This window comes from Nothobranchius furzeri, chromosome 12 (genome assembly GCF_043380555.1).
Source record: "Nothobranchius furzeri strain GRZ-AD chromosome 12, NfurGRZ-RIMD1, whole genome shotgun sequence".
Lineage (NCBI taxonomy): Eukaryota > Metazoa > Chordata > Actinopteri > Cyprinodontiformes > Nothobranchiidae > Nothobranchius > Nothobranchius furzeri.
In genome coordinates this window covers 35,866,406-35,884,079 of record NC_091752.1, presented here as the reverse complement: position 1 = coordinate 35,884,079, position 17,674 = coordinate 35,866,406, and the positions used below count along the sequence as shown (strand labels likewise).

Genomic DNA, 17,674 nt, shown 5'->3' with positions numbered 1-17,674 from the left:
GCTGGTGGCGAAGGTGCGACCGTTCGGCTGCATGGGGAACATTAAACTCCGCGAGCCTGGCGTCCGTCCATATGTACGGTGATCCGCGCCGAGTATACATCCGCGCCAACCAGGTATCCATCCGCGCAATGTGAAAATCATCATAGCTTACTTAGTATAGACCCAGATCCCAACCCAACTTTGAGAATAGATTAACGGCGTCATTTTTTTATCGCGCGATAAGAGTCTGGCTTTGCCGCAGCGTGTTAACGCCGATAACGGCCCACCCCAATATATATATATAGTAACAATGGGCAGTTTACATCTTACTTATGAACCATAAAATGTGAGATTCCATAGAAATATGAAATATCAATCTGATAGATCTTTGAATATTTTAACCAGAAGATCAGAACTTTTTATTGCAGTGATTACTGGACACTTTCTATTAACTCAGAGAAAAGAGAGAGAGTCAGGTTTATAATAGTTAAGAAATTTGTTTCTACACAATTTAAACAAGTCTAACTGTAAACACTCTGTGTACTGATGAAATTAGGTGGAGTTAATCAATTTCCCTCCGGGATTAATAAATTATTTTTGAATTTAATTGAATTGAGTTGAATGAGACGTGAGATGATTGGTGTATGTGTGGAATGTTGTTTTCAGAGCTCTCGTATCCGGAGAAGCAATTAGTTCTGAGTGGGAGCGAATGTTTCGCTCTAAACTATGGTTGGTGATTTATAAAACACATTAAACGCCATCTGTCGGTCTACCTACCCACAGGGGAAGCCTCCGTTTCGATCCAGAATGTCGAGGTCCGTGGACCTTCATTGGTACCGAAGCCGGTAGAGACAGCAGCAGTGCTGACCAGACTAGTCTTGGAATGCTTCCAAGTCACGACAGGTTATTATTGGCGTCAGCGAGACCCTGAAGGGGTCGTTAGGTTCAGCTTTTATTCTGAAGGAACCGCTGCGGTCAGGTGTAACGTGCAACAGATTTTTTCCAGCTTGTCAAGGTTCTTATGGTTGTAAAGGATCCGGATGGCCAGTCCAAAACTTCTCTAGAACGCTTTGAACTGAAGTAAAGGTAACGTGGGAATAGTTTTTATAATTGTCATATTTTGGTATACTGGCGAATCAGAATTTGACATGCAAAAGAGGGCTTATACAGACACCACAGATAGGGATGGGTACCTTTGACATTTGAATCGATCCGGTACTAATTCCCGGTACCTACGAATCGATACCGGTACTTAACGGTACCAGTTTTCGATACTTTTGTGTTTAATATTTTAATTCTCTTTTATATTTAGATATATATTTTTCTCAATTTATAACCATATTTGATAAATATCACGATAAATAACATACAACTGTTTGTATTTTAACATCGTCCTTGTAGTTTTATAAGCTGATAGTTAAACTGAAGCAAACATCTTTACTGTGAACTAAATTTACTGTGTATCTTCATTCCTTTTACCGTCGTTTTTCAATTGATTTTCCCTACTGGGAAGCTAGAATTTCCGAGGAGAAAGCGAACGCACCATTGATGATAACAATGGTGGCATAGGAAGCTAACATATCAAGCTATGTTATCTTAAACAGTTTATTTAACTGCTGGAGCAGATTTAAACGATGATGCCTCACACTTAAATCATTGTCACTGGTTTCATCTTCACCCAATCACCCGTCGCATTTAGTAAAGTAAAGCCAAACTTTAGTGCGCATTCATGTTCTTCTAGTCGGAATTTCGGAGTTCCGAGGAGAAAGCGAACGCACCATTAGTGAAATGGAAGCTAACAAATCAAGCTAACGTTATCTTAAACATTTTATTTACCTACCAGAGCAGATTAAGATGAGGATGTCTCACTTAGATCATTGTCGCTGGTTTAATAATCACCCAGTTACCCATCACATTTAGTGAAGTGGACCCAAGCTTTAGCGTTCGTTCTTTCTACCATGCTGCTCTGTTTACAACACGCTCGCAGCGACCGATGACATAACGCTCTTGCGCATGCACAGCTGTCTAGGCAAGTTCTCGTTGTGAAGGACGGGTACTGAAACGAGGCACCGTTTCAAATGAAGTGAATCGGTGCTCGGTCAGTACTGTGGAATTCGGTCGGTACCTTAAAAAGTACCGAATGCGGTACCCATCCCTAACCACAACAAACCACGCCTTACATCAGAAACGTAGGTTCTGTTTGTATCAGACAAAAGGAAATGTGTAATGTGACTTAACATAACTCTGTGTCAACGTGTCTAGTGCAGCTGTCCAAAATTATAATTAAGTACTACTGTTACGTCCCCGGCTCTCTAGGAGAGATGAGGAGGGGAGTAATAAAATTAGTGTGTGGGATAAATAATAACAGAGTGCTGTGTCGCTAAAAAACAAGGGATTTATTACAAAATGAATGGAATATTTACAAAGAATCCAAAAAACAATGCTATATACAAAACAAAAGGAGCTATATTTAAAAAGGGAGAAACTGAAAACGCCACCCCAGAAGGGGATGGGAAGAAAACCGAGAATAATAAATATATATATTCAAAAAGGGAGATCCGAGGTCAGGGTCTAAAGCCGGTCCGAAGTCTATACGCCAAATGGTCTAATCCTAAATCTAAATCCGAAATCCTATTGAGAGCAAACCGAAGACTAGCGAGTGAACCGAGTTGTACCAAAAGCGAACCGAGGAGAAAAGAATAGTATAAACTGTTTCCAGTCTACACTACCCTTGACCTTCTCCTCGAACTGGTGGCTGGGAGCAGCTTTTATCTGCTGCCAAGTGATCATCAATGATTTGGAACAGCTGGGCACCGGGAGACGGGCGAGACAAAGGCCACTGAGGCCATCTTGTGGCCGAAAAGGGACACGGCACTTAACAACTACTGATCACAGGATTATAATATCAAGTAATACATTGTCATTTCACAAAATGATTGAACATCTGATTCACATTATAATTTGCAATAACAAACGTTGTTTGATTATGTATTAATCAAAAGAGTTCTCCGTCTAGTCTTGAGCTGTAAGGACGTGGAGCAGTTTAGACGAGCAGAGGACATGAAAGGCCTTGGGCCAATATCTCATGTAGATTAGGTCTCCCGACGGAGACATCACGTCTCCGCTCAAGCAGACGCAGCAGAGCATGACCTTTTAGGCCAAAAACAGGACATTTCGTGACGCTACAATAGATATATATATATATATATATATATATATATACCGTAAATCCTCTAACACAGGCCGGTATTCAATTTAAGGCCGGGTCTCCAATTTTGGCCGGTGTCGGAGCCGGCGGAGGTAAATAAAGGCCGGCCTCTTATTGTGGCCGGATGGAATGTGGTAACAAGCAAGTGCGAGCGTTCCAGCGGCAGGGTTATAGTCACCAAATCAACCAGCAGGAGGCAGTAGGAATTCACGCAGACCCTTACTAGGCTTTTTCTTCAACATTTTGTAACGCTACAGACACGATCCTCTATCACGCTCCTACCACACAGAGTCACGGTGTCAGTTAACCATGCTAATTCAACCCGCTCCACAGAACACACATCACCTTCCCTGTGGCTTACATAACACTCACACAACACACAAATCAGCACATAGGAACTAGCAGAACGATAGGAAACACATATAACATAATACCCAGAATGCACCTGGCTTACAACCCCAGCCAGGTCATTACACTATCAAGTTCAAAGAGAACGTGCTGATTATGCTGCAGAACACTCTGGGGAGCAGCAGTAGGGGGTGGATGAACTACAGTAATCCCTCGTTTATCGCGGTAGATGCGTTCCAGACCTGGCCGCAATAGGTGAAAATCCGCGAAGTAGGGACTCCCAGCATGCCCCTCGCGGGGATTCCCTCCACGTCGCACCTACGTCACAAACCGCAGCTATAAACGGAAGTCGCCTTTCCAGCTCACCACACAGTCATCGTTTCTTCAGATTCATGATCAGAGTTTCCAACCTACCGATCAATCCAACGAACTATCAGCTCATAGTAAGTTATCTTACTTACTTCTGGAAAGCCCGGCATTTCCGTGTCACTTCGTTGACGCTCGAACGCTCGGGGGTTTCCTAAATCAGCCGGCGTTTCACCGACGCTATCACTTCCGCGTCTGTGAAACCACGCTCCCTATTGAATTATTGTATGATCACATTCTCTGTGATCAGCAACGCGCTGTGCCAGACCGTAGGTACTGACACGCGATCGTTCATGTCGGTTCATTTCCTTTAATGTTTTCTGTCTTTTATTTGCGCCTGATGTGTATCGCTGCTGTGGAGCGGGGCGCATCAACTTGTCCTCTGACGCACAGATCACTGATGCGGCCGGCAAGCAGGGAGCGCTCCGCTGTTTTCGCGGTCGGTAGATCTGCCTCCTGAGCACGGCCACAGTAACAATCAGGTGTCGCCACCTCAAAAACTAATTTAACACGCGATCGTTCATGTCAGTTCATTTCCTTTAATGTTTTCTGTCTTTTATTTGCGCCTGATGCGTTTCGCTGCATGCTGTGGAGGGGGCGCTGCGGGTATCACCTTGTCCTCCGATGCACTGATCACTGATACGGCCGCCAAACAGCAAGCACTCCGCTGTTTTTGCGGTCGGTAGATCTTTTAGAACTGCAGTTCAAAGGTAACTCATGAGGTGAATATATATGAACCCAGGCAGCAGTTTCTCTTTAGGATTGAGAGGAGATGCAGGAAGATAATAAACAGACAGGACAGAAAAATAGTCAAATAAAAACAAGTTAGTTTTTGTACCTGCTGTTGCAACAAACAGACACCATTGAAGGTAATCAGAAGTGAGGAACAGAAAATGAAATAATTATTTTAATGTTTAGAGCAGCAGGAACTCTGAGAGGCTGCAGGCGCATCAGTGAGTTTGCGGCTGCTGCGCAGGGGGAGGGGGGAGAGGGCTGAAGCAGAAACTACCGTTGTTAAAAGAAATGTGTTTAACTTTGAAAATGTAGGCGCAATTTTAATTGTCAAAAACTCCAGCGAACCATTAGTTCATTTTGCTCAAATAGAAATAGAGGCCTGCCTCTAATACTGGCCCTCCTTCCAATAAAGGCCTGGAGCTTGATGAGCTTGAGTCAAATACAGGCCCGGGCCTGTATTAGAGGATTTACGGTATATATGTATGTGTGTATATATATATATATATATATATATATATATATATGTGTGTGTGTGTGTATGTATATATATATATATGTGTGTATATATTAGGGGTTGTATGAACTAGTCGACTAGTCAACTTCACGGCTCTGTAGTGACTTTTTATGCCTGTCATCGACTAGTCGCTGTTAGAGCTGAGGAAAATAATCAAATAATCGATGCATCGGGATGCGGACATAAACGATTCTGCATTGTAGAAGAGTACGCCATAATCGATTATAGTGGAATGTAGTTTTGTTTTCTTAACGGCGACACCAGCGCCGTATCCAAATCTGTCAGAGTGAGCGTCCTCCACATTTACCTCTGCCTTAATGTGGTACTGCAGGGCTGAGTGCTAGAGTTGTCACCCGAGACCAAACCGGAACCGAATCAGCCCGACCGGTTCTGTTGGATTTGGGCCGTGAATTATGTTAATTGAGCGGGTTGTCGTGCGGCTCGCTCGATCAGCGACCGAGAGAGAGAGACACTGTCTGCTCACACAAGAGAGAGGATCGGAGGATGCTCCTCCAAACCGATGCTCCAAACACGCTTTATTATTTTCATAATTTAACTATTATTTCTCCTGGAAGCGCTCAGTCAGACTGCTTGTTGTAATGTAGGGAGATCCGGTCTTGGGGAGGGGGCGGGGTCAATGACGGCGGCTGCCGTGTGATCGTCTGTCTCTTTTATTTAGGGACACGGAGAAGTTAAATGGAGAGAGAAATAGAAGATAGAAGTTCTTGTTCCACGTTATTTTTTTGTTTCATGAAGATGAACTGGTGTTAAATTCAGCTTAAAGAGAAGCTGGGAGGAAGCATTGGTTCATTTTAGGTCACAGGAGACTTGTCTCCTATCTGCTCCTCCAGAGACAGCATGGACATGAGGGTTACATGGTGAGGGTCACACAGGACAGGTCAGTGGAAAGGTTTGTAGTTAGCTGGTTGGTGAAAGAGATCCATCAGCTGGGTAATTTAATCCTAATCCAGCCCACAGCCTTCTGCTGGTGTTATTATCAGAAAGAATAAAACACACATCTTAAATATTATTGGAAGTGTAGAATTTGTTTTATGTTTTATTATTTTCTGCATCAAACAGAACTTGATTCATTCTCCAACATTTCAGAAATGAACCACTGGGTTCAAATAAAATAAACTAAGTCAAACATTTCATTTGGTGTTATTTCTGACACCCTTCAACTGTGGCATAAATATTTGACTCTAGAGCTGCTCAGAGACATTAAACTCTCCTATATGAACCCATTATGTATTTTATTATTACATTATGTGTCCTGTAGGTTTTCAGTACTTTTTTAGATTTTGTGAGTTTTTGCAAAGCGTGTTTTTCTAAGCCTGAGGCGTGGTGTTGAACGAGGAAACAGATTGTTTTACTTTGTTAAATCTTCTTAAATGTTTAAAATGTTTTGTCCTAACCTGTTGTGAATGGAGAGCTTTTGAGGGATGGCAGGTTGTGTCAATTACATTTTTGATAATAAAAAAAAGCAATTATCTGACACCTTCTATTTATCGATGAATACAAATCAATATGAAATAATCGTGATGCATCGTGATGCATCAGGATATCGAGTCGAATTGAATCGTTGACCCAATAATCGTAATCGAATCGAATCGGGAGACAAGTGAAGATTCACACCTCTAGTCGCTGTCACGTGATAATGACTGACAAGATGCAGTCCTCGGAAAAGACAGCAGGTGATGAGCCCCTGCGTCGGGAGGCGGAGGCAACGCGCTGTGCCAGAGTGTCGACACCGACGGTAAAACGGACATTCAACCAAACTGTGACCTTTTCCCTCTTGCAATTTTACCTTCCCCTCACCCCCATCCTAATCTTAACCAGTTTGCGCATGCAAAGCTCTGATCGTTGATGCGCTCCAGACATCTGCGTCCTGAGCACCGCCACATCAGGTGTCACCTCCTCAAAAACAAATTAAACACGCGATCGTTCATGTCGGCTAATTTCCTTTAATGTTTTCTGTCTGTTATTTGTGCCTGATGCGTTTCGCTGCTGCGGAGCGAGGCACATCACTTGTTTTGTTCTCCGGTGACGCACCCCCAAAATTCCACTATCTCTGCTCCGCTCCGGCACGAACTCCGCAGCAAAAACGGTCCCGTTGTAGTCGGCCGGCGAGCAGCGGCACTCCGCTGTTTTCTGGTCGGTAGATCTTAGAATTGCAGTTCAAAGGTAACTCATAAGGTGAATATAAATGAACCTAGGTAGCAGTTTTTCTTTAGGATTGAGAGGAGATGCAAGAAGATAATAAACAGACAGGACAGAAAAATAGTCAAATAAAAACAAGTTAGTTTTTGTACCTGGTGGTTGCAACAAACAGACACCATTGAAGGTAATCAGAAGTGAGGAACAGAAAATGAAATAATTATTTTAATGTTTAGAGCAGCAGGAACTCCGAGAGGCTGCAGGCTCATCAGTTTGCGGCTGCTGCGCAGGGGAGGGGGGAGAGGGCTGAAGTAGGATGCAGAAAGTATTATTGAAAGAGATGTGTTAGCTTAGAAAATGTGGGCGCAATTTTAATTGTCAAAAACTCCAGCGAACCTACCGACCCCCCCGCTTCAGGTGTATGACGTCATCAACGACTAGTCGAAGTCGACTCGATTTTCATTACTTGACTGTCGACTTTAAAAAAAATTAAGTCATGCAACCCCTAGTATATACAGTTGTGGTCAGAAGTTTACATACACTTGTAAAAAACATAATATAATGGCTCTACTGAGTGTCCCGTTATTTCTAAAACTCTGATTTTTCTCTGATAGAGTGATTGGAACAGATACTTCTTTGTCACAAAAAACATTCTTGAAGTTTGGTTCTTTAATGTCTTTATTATGGGTTAACAGAGAAAAGTGATCACATTTGCTGGGTCACAAATATACATACAGCAGTGCTAATATTTGGTTACATGTCCCTTAGCCATTTTCACTTCAATTAGGCGCTTTTGGTAGCCATCCACAAGCTTCTGGCAAGCTTCTGGTTGAATCTTTGACCACTCCTCTTGACAGAATTGGTGAAGTTCAGTTAAATTTGATGGCTTTCTGACATGGACTTGTTTCTTCAGCACTGTCCACATGTTTTCAATGGGGTTTAAGTCAGAACTTTGGGAAGGCCATTCTAAAACCCTTATTCTAGCCTGATTTAGCCATTCCTTTACCACTTTTGATGTGTGTTTGGGGTCATTGTCCTGTTGGAACACCCAACTGCGCCCAAGACCCAACCTTCGTGCTGATGATTTTAGGTTATGTTGAAGAATGTGAAGGTAATCCTCCTTCTTCATTATCCCATTTACTCTCTGTAAAGCACCAGTTCCATTGGCAGCAAAACAGCCCCACAGCATAATATTCCCACCACCATGCTTGACTGTAGGCATGGTGTTCTTGGGGTTAAAGGCCTCACCTTTTCTCCTCCAAACATATTGCTGGGCATTGTGGCCTAAAAGCTCAATTTTCGTTTCGTCTGACCACAGAACTTTCCTCCAGAAGGTCTTATCTTTGTCCATGTGATCAGCAGCAAACTTCAGTCGAGCCTTAAGGTGCCACTTTTGGAGCAAGGGCTTCCTTCTTGCACGGCAGCCTCTCAGTCCATGGAGGTGCAAAACACGTTTGACTGTGGACAATGACAGCTGTGTTCCAGCAGCTTCTAATTCTTGGCAGATCTGCTTTTTGGTGATTCTTGGTTCACTCTTTACCCTCCTGACCAATTTTCTTTCAGCAGCAGGTGATGGCTTGCGTTTTCTTCCTGATCTTGGCAGAGATGAAACAGTGCCATGCACCTTATACTTACAAACAATTGTTTGCACTGTTGCTCTTGGGACCTGCAGCTGCTTTGAAATGGCCCCAAGTGACTTTCCTGACTTGTTCAAGTCAATAATTCGCTTTTTCAGATCCATGCTGAGCTCCTTTGACTTTCCCATTGTAGCGTTTGTGGGCGTTTGTATCCAATGAGCCCTATTTACCTGGCCTAAGAGAAGTCACCAGCTGTAGTCACTCATAATCACTCACAAGAAGTTAAGAGGCCATGCTATGAAGCTCAGTTCACTGACACGTTTCTAAGTCATCAAAATTGCTAGATCTTGTTGCGGTATGTATATTTGTGACCCAGCAAATGTGATCACTTTTCTCTGTTAACCCATAATAAAGACATTAAAGAACCAAACTTCATGAATGTTTTTTGTGACAAAGAAGTATCTGTTCCAATCACTCTATCAGAGAAAAATCAGAGTTTTAGAAATAACGGGACACTCAGTAGAGCCATTATATTATGTTTTTTACAAGTGTATGTAAACTTCTGACCACAACTGTATATATATACCTTCTCACTCATGTTTTCTTTATTTTCATGACCCTTTACAACGGGGCCAACAAGTGCTAAACACCTCTGGGAACTTCTTCAAGACAGTTGGAAAAACATTTCAGGTGACTCCCTCTTGAAGATCATCAAGAGAATGCCAAGAGTGTGCAAAGCAGTAATCAGAGCAAAGGGTGACTATTTTGAAGAAAATAGAATATAAAACATGTTTTCAGTTATTTCACCGTTTTGGTTAAGTACATAACTCCACATGTATTCATTCATAGTTTTAATGCCTTCAGTTAGAATCGCCCAATGTAAATGGTCATAAAAATAAAGAAAACACGTTGAATGAGAAGCTTTGTCCAAACACGAGATTTTTTTTTTCATTCACATTAATCTGCATTTTGTTTTGTCTTTTATCCTGTCCAGAACTTCCACAGCATCATGTCTGGGAAAAAAAGATGGCTCTGACTGACCAGCAGCTCTCTAAACAGAAATGGACCTCCAGTTTGGACCAGAAGGAACCAGAACCTCCACTGATGAAAGAGGAACAACAAGAACTCCTTATCCATCAGCATGAAGGGCAGTTTCTTCTGAAGCAGGAAGTTGTTACCTTCATGGAGCCTTCACCTTCTGAAGAAATAGACTGTCATGAACCAGAACCAAACAAGAACCAACCCTTGTGTCAGAGTACTACAGAAGCTGAGAACCAAGATCAGGGTGGATGCAGGAAAGAAAACTTAGAATCAAACAGCAATGAAAAACTGACACGTAATAAAATATGCCAATCCAAAGATCACAGAGACAGTGTAGATGATAAACAAAAAAGGCACATGAGAACTCACACAGGTGAGAAGCCATATTCATGTAAAACTTGTGGTAAATGTTTTAGTGAAAGAGGTAGCTTGACTACACACATGAGAACTCACACAGGTGAGAAGCCATATCCATGTAAAACTTGTGGTAAATGTTTTAGTGAAAGAGGTAGCTTGACTACACACATGAGAACTCACACACGTGAGAAGCCATATCCATGTAAAACTTGTGGTAAATGTTTTAGTGACAGTGGTCACTTGACTACACACATGAGAACTCACACAGGTGAGAAGCCATATCCATGTAAAACTTGTGGTAAATGTTTTAGTGAAAGAGGTAGCTTGACTACACACATGAGAACTCACACAGGTGAGAAGCCATATCCATGTAAAACTTGTGGTAAATGTTTTAGTGTCAGAGGTAACTTGACTACACACATGAGAACTCACACAGGTGAGAAGCCATTTCAATGTAAAAGTTGTGGTAAATGTTTCTCACAGGGTGCTGCTTTGATTTATCACAATAGAACTCACACAGGAAAGAAGCCATATCCATGTAAAACTTGTGATAAACGTTTTAGCGGCAGTGATTCCTTGACTAAACACATGAGAACTCACACAGGTGAGAAGCCATATCCATGTAAAACTTGTGGTAAATGTTTTAGTGTCAGAGGTAACTTGACTAAACACATGAGAACTCACACAGGTGAGAAGCCATTTCAATGTAAAAGTTGTAGTAAATGTTTTTCACAGAGTGCTGCTTTGATTTATCACATGAGAACTCACACAAGCAAGAAGCCATTTCATTGTAAAACTTGTGGTAAATGTTTTAGCGGCAGTGGTCACTTGACTAAACACATGAAGACTCACACAGGTGAGAAGCCATTTCAATGTAAAAGTTGTAGTAAATGTTTCTCACAGAGTGCTTCTTTGATTTATCACATGAGAACTCACACAGGCGAGAAGCCATTTCATTGTAAAACTTGTGGTAAATGTTTTAGCGGCAGTGGTTCCTTGACTACACACATGAGAACTCACACAGGTGAGAAGCCTTATTCATGTAAAACTTGTGGTAAATGTTTTAGTGTCAGTAGTTCCTTGACTACACACATGAGAACTCACACAGGTGAGAAGCCTTATTCATGTAAAACTTGTGGTAAATGTTTTAGTGTCAGTGGTCACTTGACTAAACACATGAGAACTCACACAGGTGAGAAGCCTTATTCATGTAAAACTTGTGGTAAATGTTTTAGTGACCGTAGTCACTTGACTAAACACATGAGAACTCACACAGGTGAGAAGCCTTATTCATGTAAAACTTGTGGTAAATGTTTTAGTGTCAGTAGTTCCTTGACTAAACACATGAGAACTCACACAGGTGAGAAGCCTTATTCATGTAAAACTTGTGGTAAATGTTTTAGTGTCAATGGTCACTTGACTAAACACATGAGAACTCACACAGGTGAGAAGCCTTATTCATGTAAAACTTGCGGTAAGTGTTTTAGTGACCGTAGTCACTTGACTACACACATGAGAACTCACATTATAGCATTGAATTGCTAAAGCCTCATACTCCAACCCGAGCCCTCAGGTCCACAAACTAGAACCTTCTAGAAGTTCCAAAGACCAATTATAGAAGTCCAGGTGATGGCTCCTTCCAGACTGTTGCACCCTGACATTGGAGTGTTCCTCCTTTTAGCCTTACGTAGTCTTGACAGTCTGGACACTTTAAAAAAAACAGCAGAAGACCCTTTCATTTAAAGCTGCCATTTCTAAATATTGTATTTTCTTATTTTTAACTCAAATTTGTAATCATCTTTCCTTTGTTTAATGGTATTTTATAAATATGAGACTTAGATTTTTATTTCTGTTTTAAGATCACTATGATTTTATGACTTAATGATTTGTTTTGATCTTTGTGAATGTGAAACACCATGTGATTTTCTGTCTGTGATGAGTGCTATATAAATAAAATGTACATACATGTGAAAAGCCATATCTAGGGATGCTCCGATCAAGTTTTTTTGCATCTAATCACGAATTCAAAGAGTGTTGATTACTGATACCGATCACACAGCTTGGCCAAAAATTTCCTGTGAAGTTATGAGTTCTACAGATATGATCTGGGCATAAAGGAACAATAACATCCACTAAAATGGCCTATATTAATTCGAAAGAAAAGGAAACAATTTTTATATAGCTCCACTCAAGATAAAAATCAGAGGCGCTTCACAAGAACAAAAAATTGCAAATATAAAAAAAGATTTTGACAAAATTCTAAAAATTGTGATTAAAAATGTAAAGAAAGGGAATGCGAAAACGAAGAGGAAAGAGAGAAATCGGTGGATCCCGGGCAGAATAAGGAGGGTCATGATGAAGGTCACTTCAAAGCCAGCCTGAACTGGTGAGATTTCAGCTGCTTTTTAAAGGAGACCACTGAGTCCAATGATTTCAGGCTCAGGGGGAGAGAGTTCCCGAGCCTGGTGCGCTGCACAACCAGGCTTTGGTCAATGGACCTCAGGGACCTGCTGGGGGTGTAGGGACTGAGAAGATCACCAATGTATGATGGAGCTTGTCCATGTAAGGCCCTAAAACCAGAACCAGGATATTATATTGAATTTGACTGGCAGCCAGACATGTTAGACAAAGACATATTTTTAAACATTTTTAAGAGATAAAAAGACTTGCAACACAATAATTGTGTTTGTTTCTGTATGTTCCCCGAATAAGTCAAGAAACTAAAGTCTTCTGATTAAACATTCAAAGGCCAATCAGATTGATATTCCATATTTACATGGAATTATCACATCTTATTGATCAGTTCATATATATGCAGCCAATCCTTAATGCAACAGTGTTGTAAACTTCTACCTTCTACTACCTTCTCAGATGTACCTAGGTTTGGTGCAGGTTGTGTTTTTTGTTTCTCCCAAGCCCCCACAATGCGGTCAAAAACTGAAGCAAATGCGGAAGTGAAATAAATTGCAGTTCCACCCTCATCCGCTGGGGGCTGGTGTCAGAAGCGAGCAAACCCTTAAGGTTGGTTTATGCTTGACGCGTCCGCGAGGTCCGCACGGCTCCGCGCGGAAAAGTTGCGTCATTTTGCGTCATTTTAACAACCACGCCCCTCCACCGCGTCTCCGCACGGCCCAAGATTTCCGCAACGCGCACCTCGGAAAATTTCTAACCACGCGGACGGTCGGACGCGGAAAAACATGGCGGACCGGCACGGCAGAGGTTCGTAAATACAGACATTTGTATGATTCAGCTCTCAAAGATCACCGTGATCAACATGTTGTTAATAATTCTTGGAGAGAAATAGCTCGCACTGTCGGAAAAGACGAGAACGCTGTTAAAAATGCTGAAATACCATGTTGTAAACAGTGATTTCTACTTCTACTATGGTGTAGTGTTGGATGCATGCTGTAGAGCTCCATGCTGCCCCGTTCAGTTTGGGAGAATATTGGCTCACCGCAGAGACGAGCCTCACAAACCATAAACGCTGCGAGTTGTGAAGCGCGTTCCAGCCGCGAGCCGCATCTCCTCGCGGAAAGTGAATGCGTCAAGCATAAACCAAGCTTTATTGACTCCCATGTTAAAAATACCAATTTCACAGCAGAAATAAACATGTTTACAGCCTGGTATCAGAACATGTTTTTGATTTAAATGATCTAGTTTACACTCATGACAACTCTGAGGGGGGTGAATTTTTTTCTCACTCTTCTGTTTAAATGTATTAAATGCCTAAAATTATGTATAATTAATGAGCATCAGACCCATGTGACCGCCGCCTCAGACCCACGTGACCACAGAGCTAGCTCCGCGAAAAGGCCTCAGTAGAGCCTCGGTCTCGCCTGAAAACTGTTCCGCAATTTTTAGTCTCTGAAATTAGACCAGTAGTTGTAGCGTTTGTGCATTCTTTTTGGATATTATTTGTGCAATTGTTTGACAAAATGACTTGCTGTGGTATTAATTGCACTAATAGAGCGCCCAAGGAGTCTCCACTTCATTTTTTCCAGTAAGTAAAATTATATTTATGTTTTTTAGGTCACTGCCGCTTTTGCACTAGCTGAGCTTATCAGAAAACTGCCATTTTAACGTGTACTGTTTAACCATGAAATTTGGATGTAATATACGGTAAAATACTTAATAGGGTATATGTTGTAGTGATTTGAAGTTGTATATTTATATGCTGTAATTAGATAATTTAATTATCTGATTTTTGTATATTTATACACTGTAATTAGATCTAAGTAACCAATCAGAAGTGGTTGTTTTTATCATCAGGGAGTCTACTTAAACACTCTGTATTGACTGAGAGACAAGAAAAGAGAGAGAGTTGGGATTGTTTAAGAATCTTTAATTTCTATAATTATAAATTCTTACAATCTACCAGGACTATCTCAATGATGAATGCATATGGATTTAGATGTTTCGTGTTGGTGTGTGTGTGTGTTTTGTTCAGAATCTCTAGGCTGAGTAGCGAATCTGGTTGTTATGACTAGGCTACCACGAGGCTTCAGAAGCTGATGACATGAGCCGCCATTTTTGCCGTGACCACGTACCGCATATGGAGTCTCCCGTGTAGATCAGGAAATGCCAGGTCCTGAGACCTCGGTTGTACTGGAGCTGGTGAAACAGCGGTCGCAGCACTACAAAGCCCGTCTGAGGATAACTCCGGTAGTAGTCGGCAGGCGTCAGCAAGTTCACTCTTATTTTGAAGGAACGTTGTCTCGTTGGTACAAACGACGGAAATCTCCAGCTTGACAGTTCTCAGCTTAAAACAGGAAATACAGCTGGCCAGCCTGTACTCCTCTTTGCAGTGATAGATTGAGAGCTGGTTGAAAACAATGTTGAGAGTATGATGTAACTCCTTTGGAGCTCGGATCGAACAGAGCTGTTGTCAACGTGGAACTTAACGTGGAACTGAATATAAAATGGTGTTGCCTTCTTTTATATCTCCTAATTGTTTACCAGTCTTAGTAAACCGGATTGGACACATTAAGTAAACATCCCAGATTCTCTCTACGACAGACGAAAGTTCTGATTGGTTGAGAATAATGTGTCATGCGTTTCCATGGTAATGTATATCAGTCTGTCTGGTGCAGTCCTGTTTATTCATTTAAACACATAACTCATGACATCTTTATTTCACAGATCATTCACCTGATTATTAATGATCAACATATGCTTTGATTAGCTTATCACAAATAAAGTACTTTGATTAATCAATGAAAAGCGTTCTTCTTCTGTTCTTCTGTCTCTTCTCCTGGAATGTAAACATACTGAACCAAGCGTCCGACCTTGGTGATGTTACTGTGTGAAGGGGCAGCTGTTAAGGGCAGACCATTATAAGCTTCATAACGCTACACATCCCCCCTTTTCAAGGTCAATGTGGTCCTGCAAGAGACCACTTGGTCGTTGAACAAACCCAAGTTATGAAGAATCTTCACAACCGACAGGATGCGATCCCACTGGAACAGCCAACTGTGGTGAGTACGAACCCCACGCCGAAGAACAGTCTCGCACACTCCTCAGAAAGAACACAAGTCAGCAGGTTATTAACTATTCCCCATGGAAGCCACAATTGAAGCAACAGCAGCTGTATATCCTCACGGCAAAAATGCAAAGCAGGAGCAAATCTTGTTTATATCCACGAGCAGGTAATTATTCCAAATAGCAAATTGATCTTTGTATCCACTGGCAGGGTAATATTCCAAATAAAAACTGAACTTTGCAACAGTACTTATCGTAATCCACAAAAAGGGAAGAGCAGTAGACAGTAATCCCAACGAATGAGGTGTCCCAGCAGCCATGCCGGAACCACGGTCGTCCAAGGCCAACGAGCCGGAGCACCACCCAGGAGTAGTCGATGCCGATGACGAGTCACGGATCCACCCCCAGGAAGCAGGATCCTCACGAGCTCAGCAGAGGAGAGAGAGCACAGTGCAGGCACTTCAATGTAGACACGACAAAATGGCATTTCATGTCATCAAAGAAATAAAAACCTAACTCTATGAGTACCTGTTGTACTATGTGTAAGTTTTATGTGACTTACCCATTAAGTGAAGAAATGGATGCAACCTTCTCTGTGTGAGATGCAAAAAGAATGATGCGAAAAGCAGAAAATGAAAGAACCCTAACTGGTATCAGTGAATCCTCACTGGAAATACACGCTGTCAGGATAGGGGCAAAATTGGTTATGGCCCGTAAGATAAATCAACTCGATAATCATAACAATCACTTTTAAATCAACTTCAAAGATACTATAAAAAAACAGAAATGTAAATCAGTACTAAAATGTAAATCAGTAGTTAGTAATCCCTCCATGTGAATGTACCCATAAGGAATTGTGATTAGTAAAGATAAAAAAAATTTTTTTTTGGACAACAGTACTATGTGGCCTAACCCACTTACTGTTACCTGGCCGTCTACCTGACTCCAGGAGCCCACAGCACGTCCGTCTCAACACACCCTAAGTCTGCACGTGACGTATAACATGAAAGACAACCATGCACACTCACAAACAAACAAATTTGTGTAACCAGAGATAGAAATCTGTGGAACCAACGGGACGTATTTTTCACCCCCCTTTTGAAGTCGTTAGATTGTTGTTGTCATCGGCCAAATCTGCAGAACCCTTGTGCAGTTTGATATGGTCCCTGTGTACCCATTTGTAGACGGGCGCCCTGTTTTTGCCGGTGGTGTGGTGACCAATTCGCGAATATGTCAGTGGGTAAAACCATGGTAAAACCCAGTGCATTTAACATAAAAATGGGTTAAAATTAGGGATGAGCCGAGTATCCGGTACAGATAAAGCATTTTTGACGAATACGAGCATGAAATGAGTAAACCTCGTAAATATCTGTAATCGTGCTGAAGGAAAATCCTCATTGGGTAACTGACTGTCTTCACGCTCTGTGATTGGCCAGTCACATAGAGCGCCCGCCCCTCCCTACACACAAAACTCTCTAGCCGGTCGGGAGCGCAGTCCGTCCGGCTCATCCACGCACACACACAGACCGTAACGGATCTCACTGTGATTGCTTCACTGTTGCTCCCGTTTCTTCAGTTTTCCCTAGGTTTTCTTCAGCTCGCCTCTTTTTCGGTTGAATATTTAAAGTTAGTTTTTTCGTAACTTACATGGTGCATTTGACAAGACAGAGCTGACGTTCTGCATTAGTCACTCACTACCTCCGCTCCAGTCGGGTTTTTTATTTTTTTATCTCCATCTCTCTCCCTCTCTCTCTATTTCTCTCAGACACACACACACCTTAATCAACATTGTTTTGTTTAACTTTGTGTGGGGCAAAATGCCAAGAACGTTAAGAAAAAAATCAGTTTAATCAAATTAAAATAAAAAAAATATACATAAAGTTGTGTCTGGTTCTAGCATTTCATATTTCCTAG

General features: G+C 41.7%; 1 protein-coding gene across 1 annotated transcript in view; it reads left to right on the top strand.

The window, feature by feature from the left end:
* Positions 1-12,262, top strand: part of LOC107372994 (zinc finger protein 665) — a 72,053-nt gene extending 59,791 nt beyond the window's left edge. The window contains exons 2-3 of the mRNA XM_070542567.1: positions 9,525-9,640; positions 9,879-12,262. Coding sequence (XP_070398668.1) covers positions 9,604-9,640; positions 9,879-11,827 — 1,986 coding nt within the window. The 5' untranslated portion in view covers positions 9,525-9,603 and the 3' untranslated portion in view covers positions 11,828-12,262. The remainder of the gene's footprint in view (positions 1-9,524; positions 9,641-9,878) is intronic.
* Positions 12,263-17,674: the final 5,412 nt, after the last annotated feature.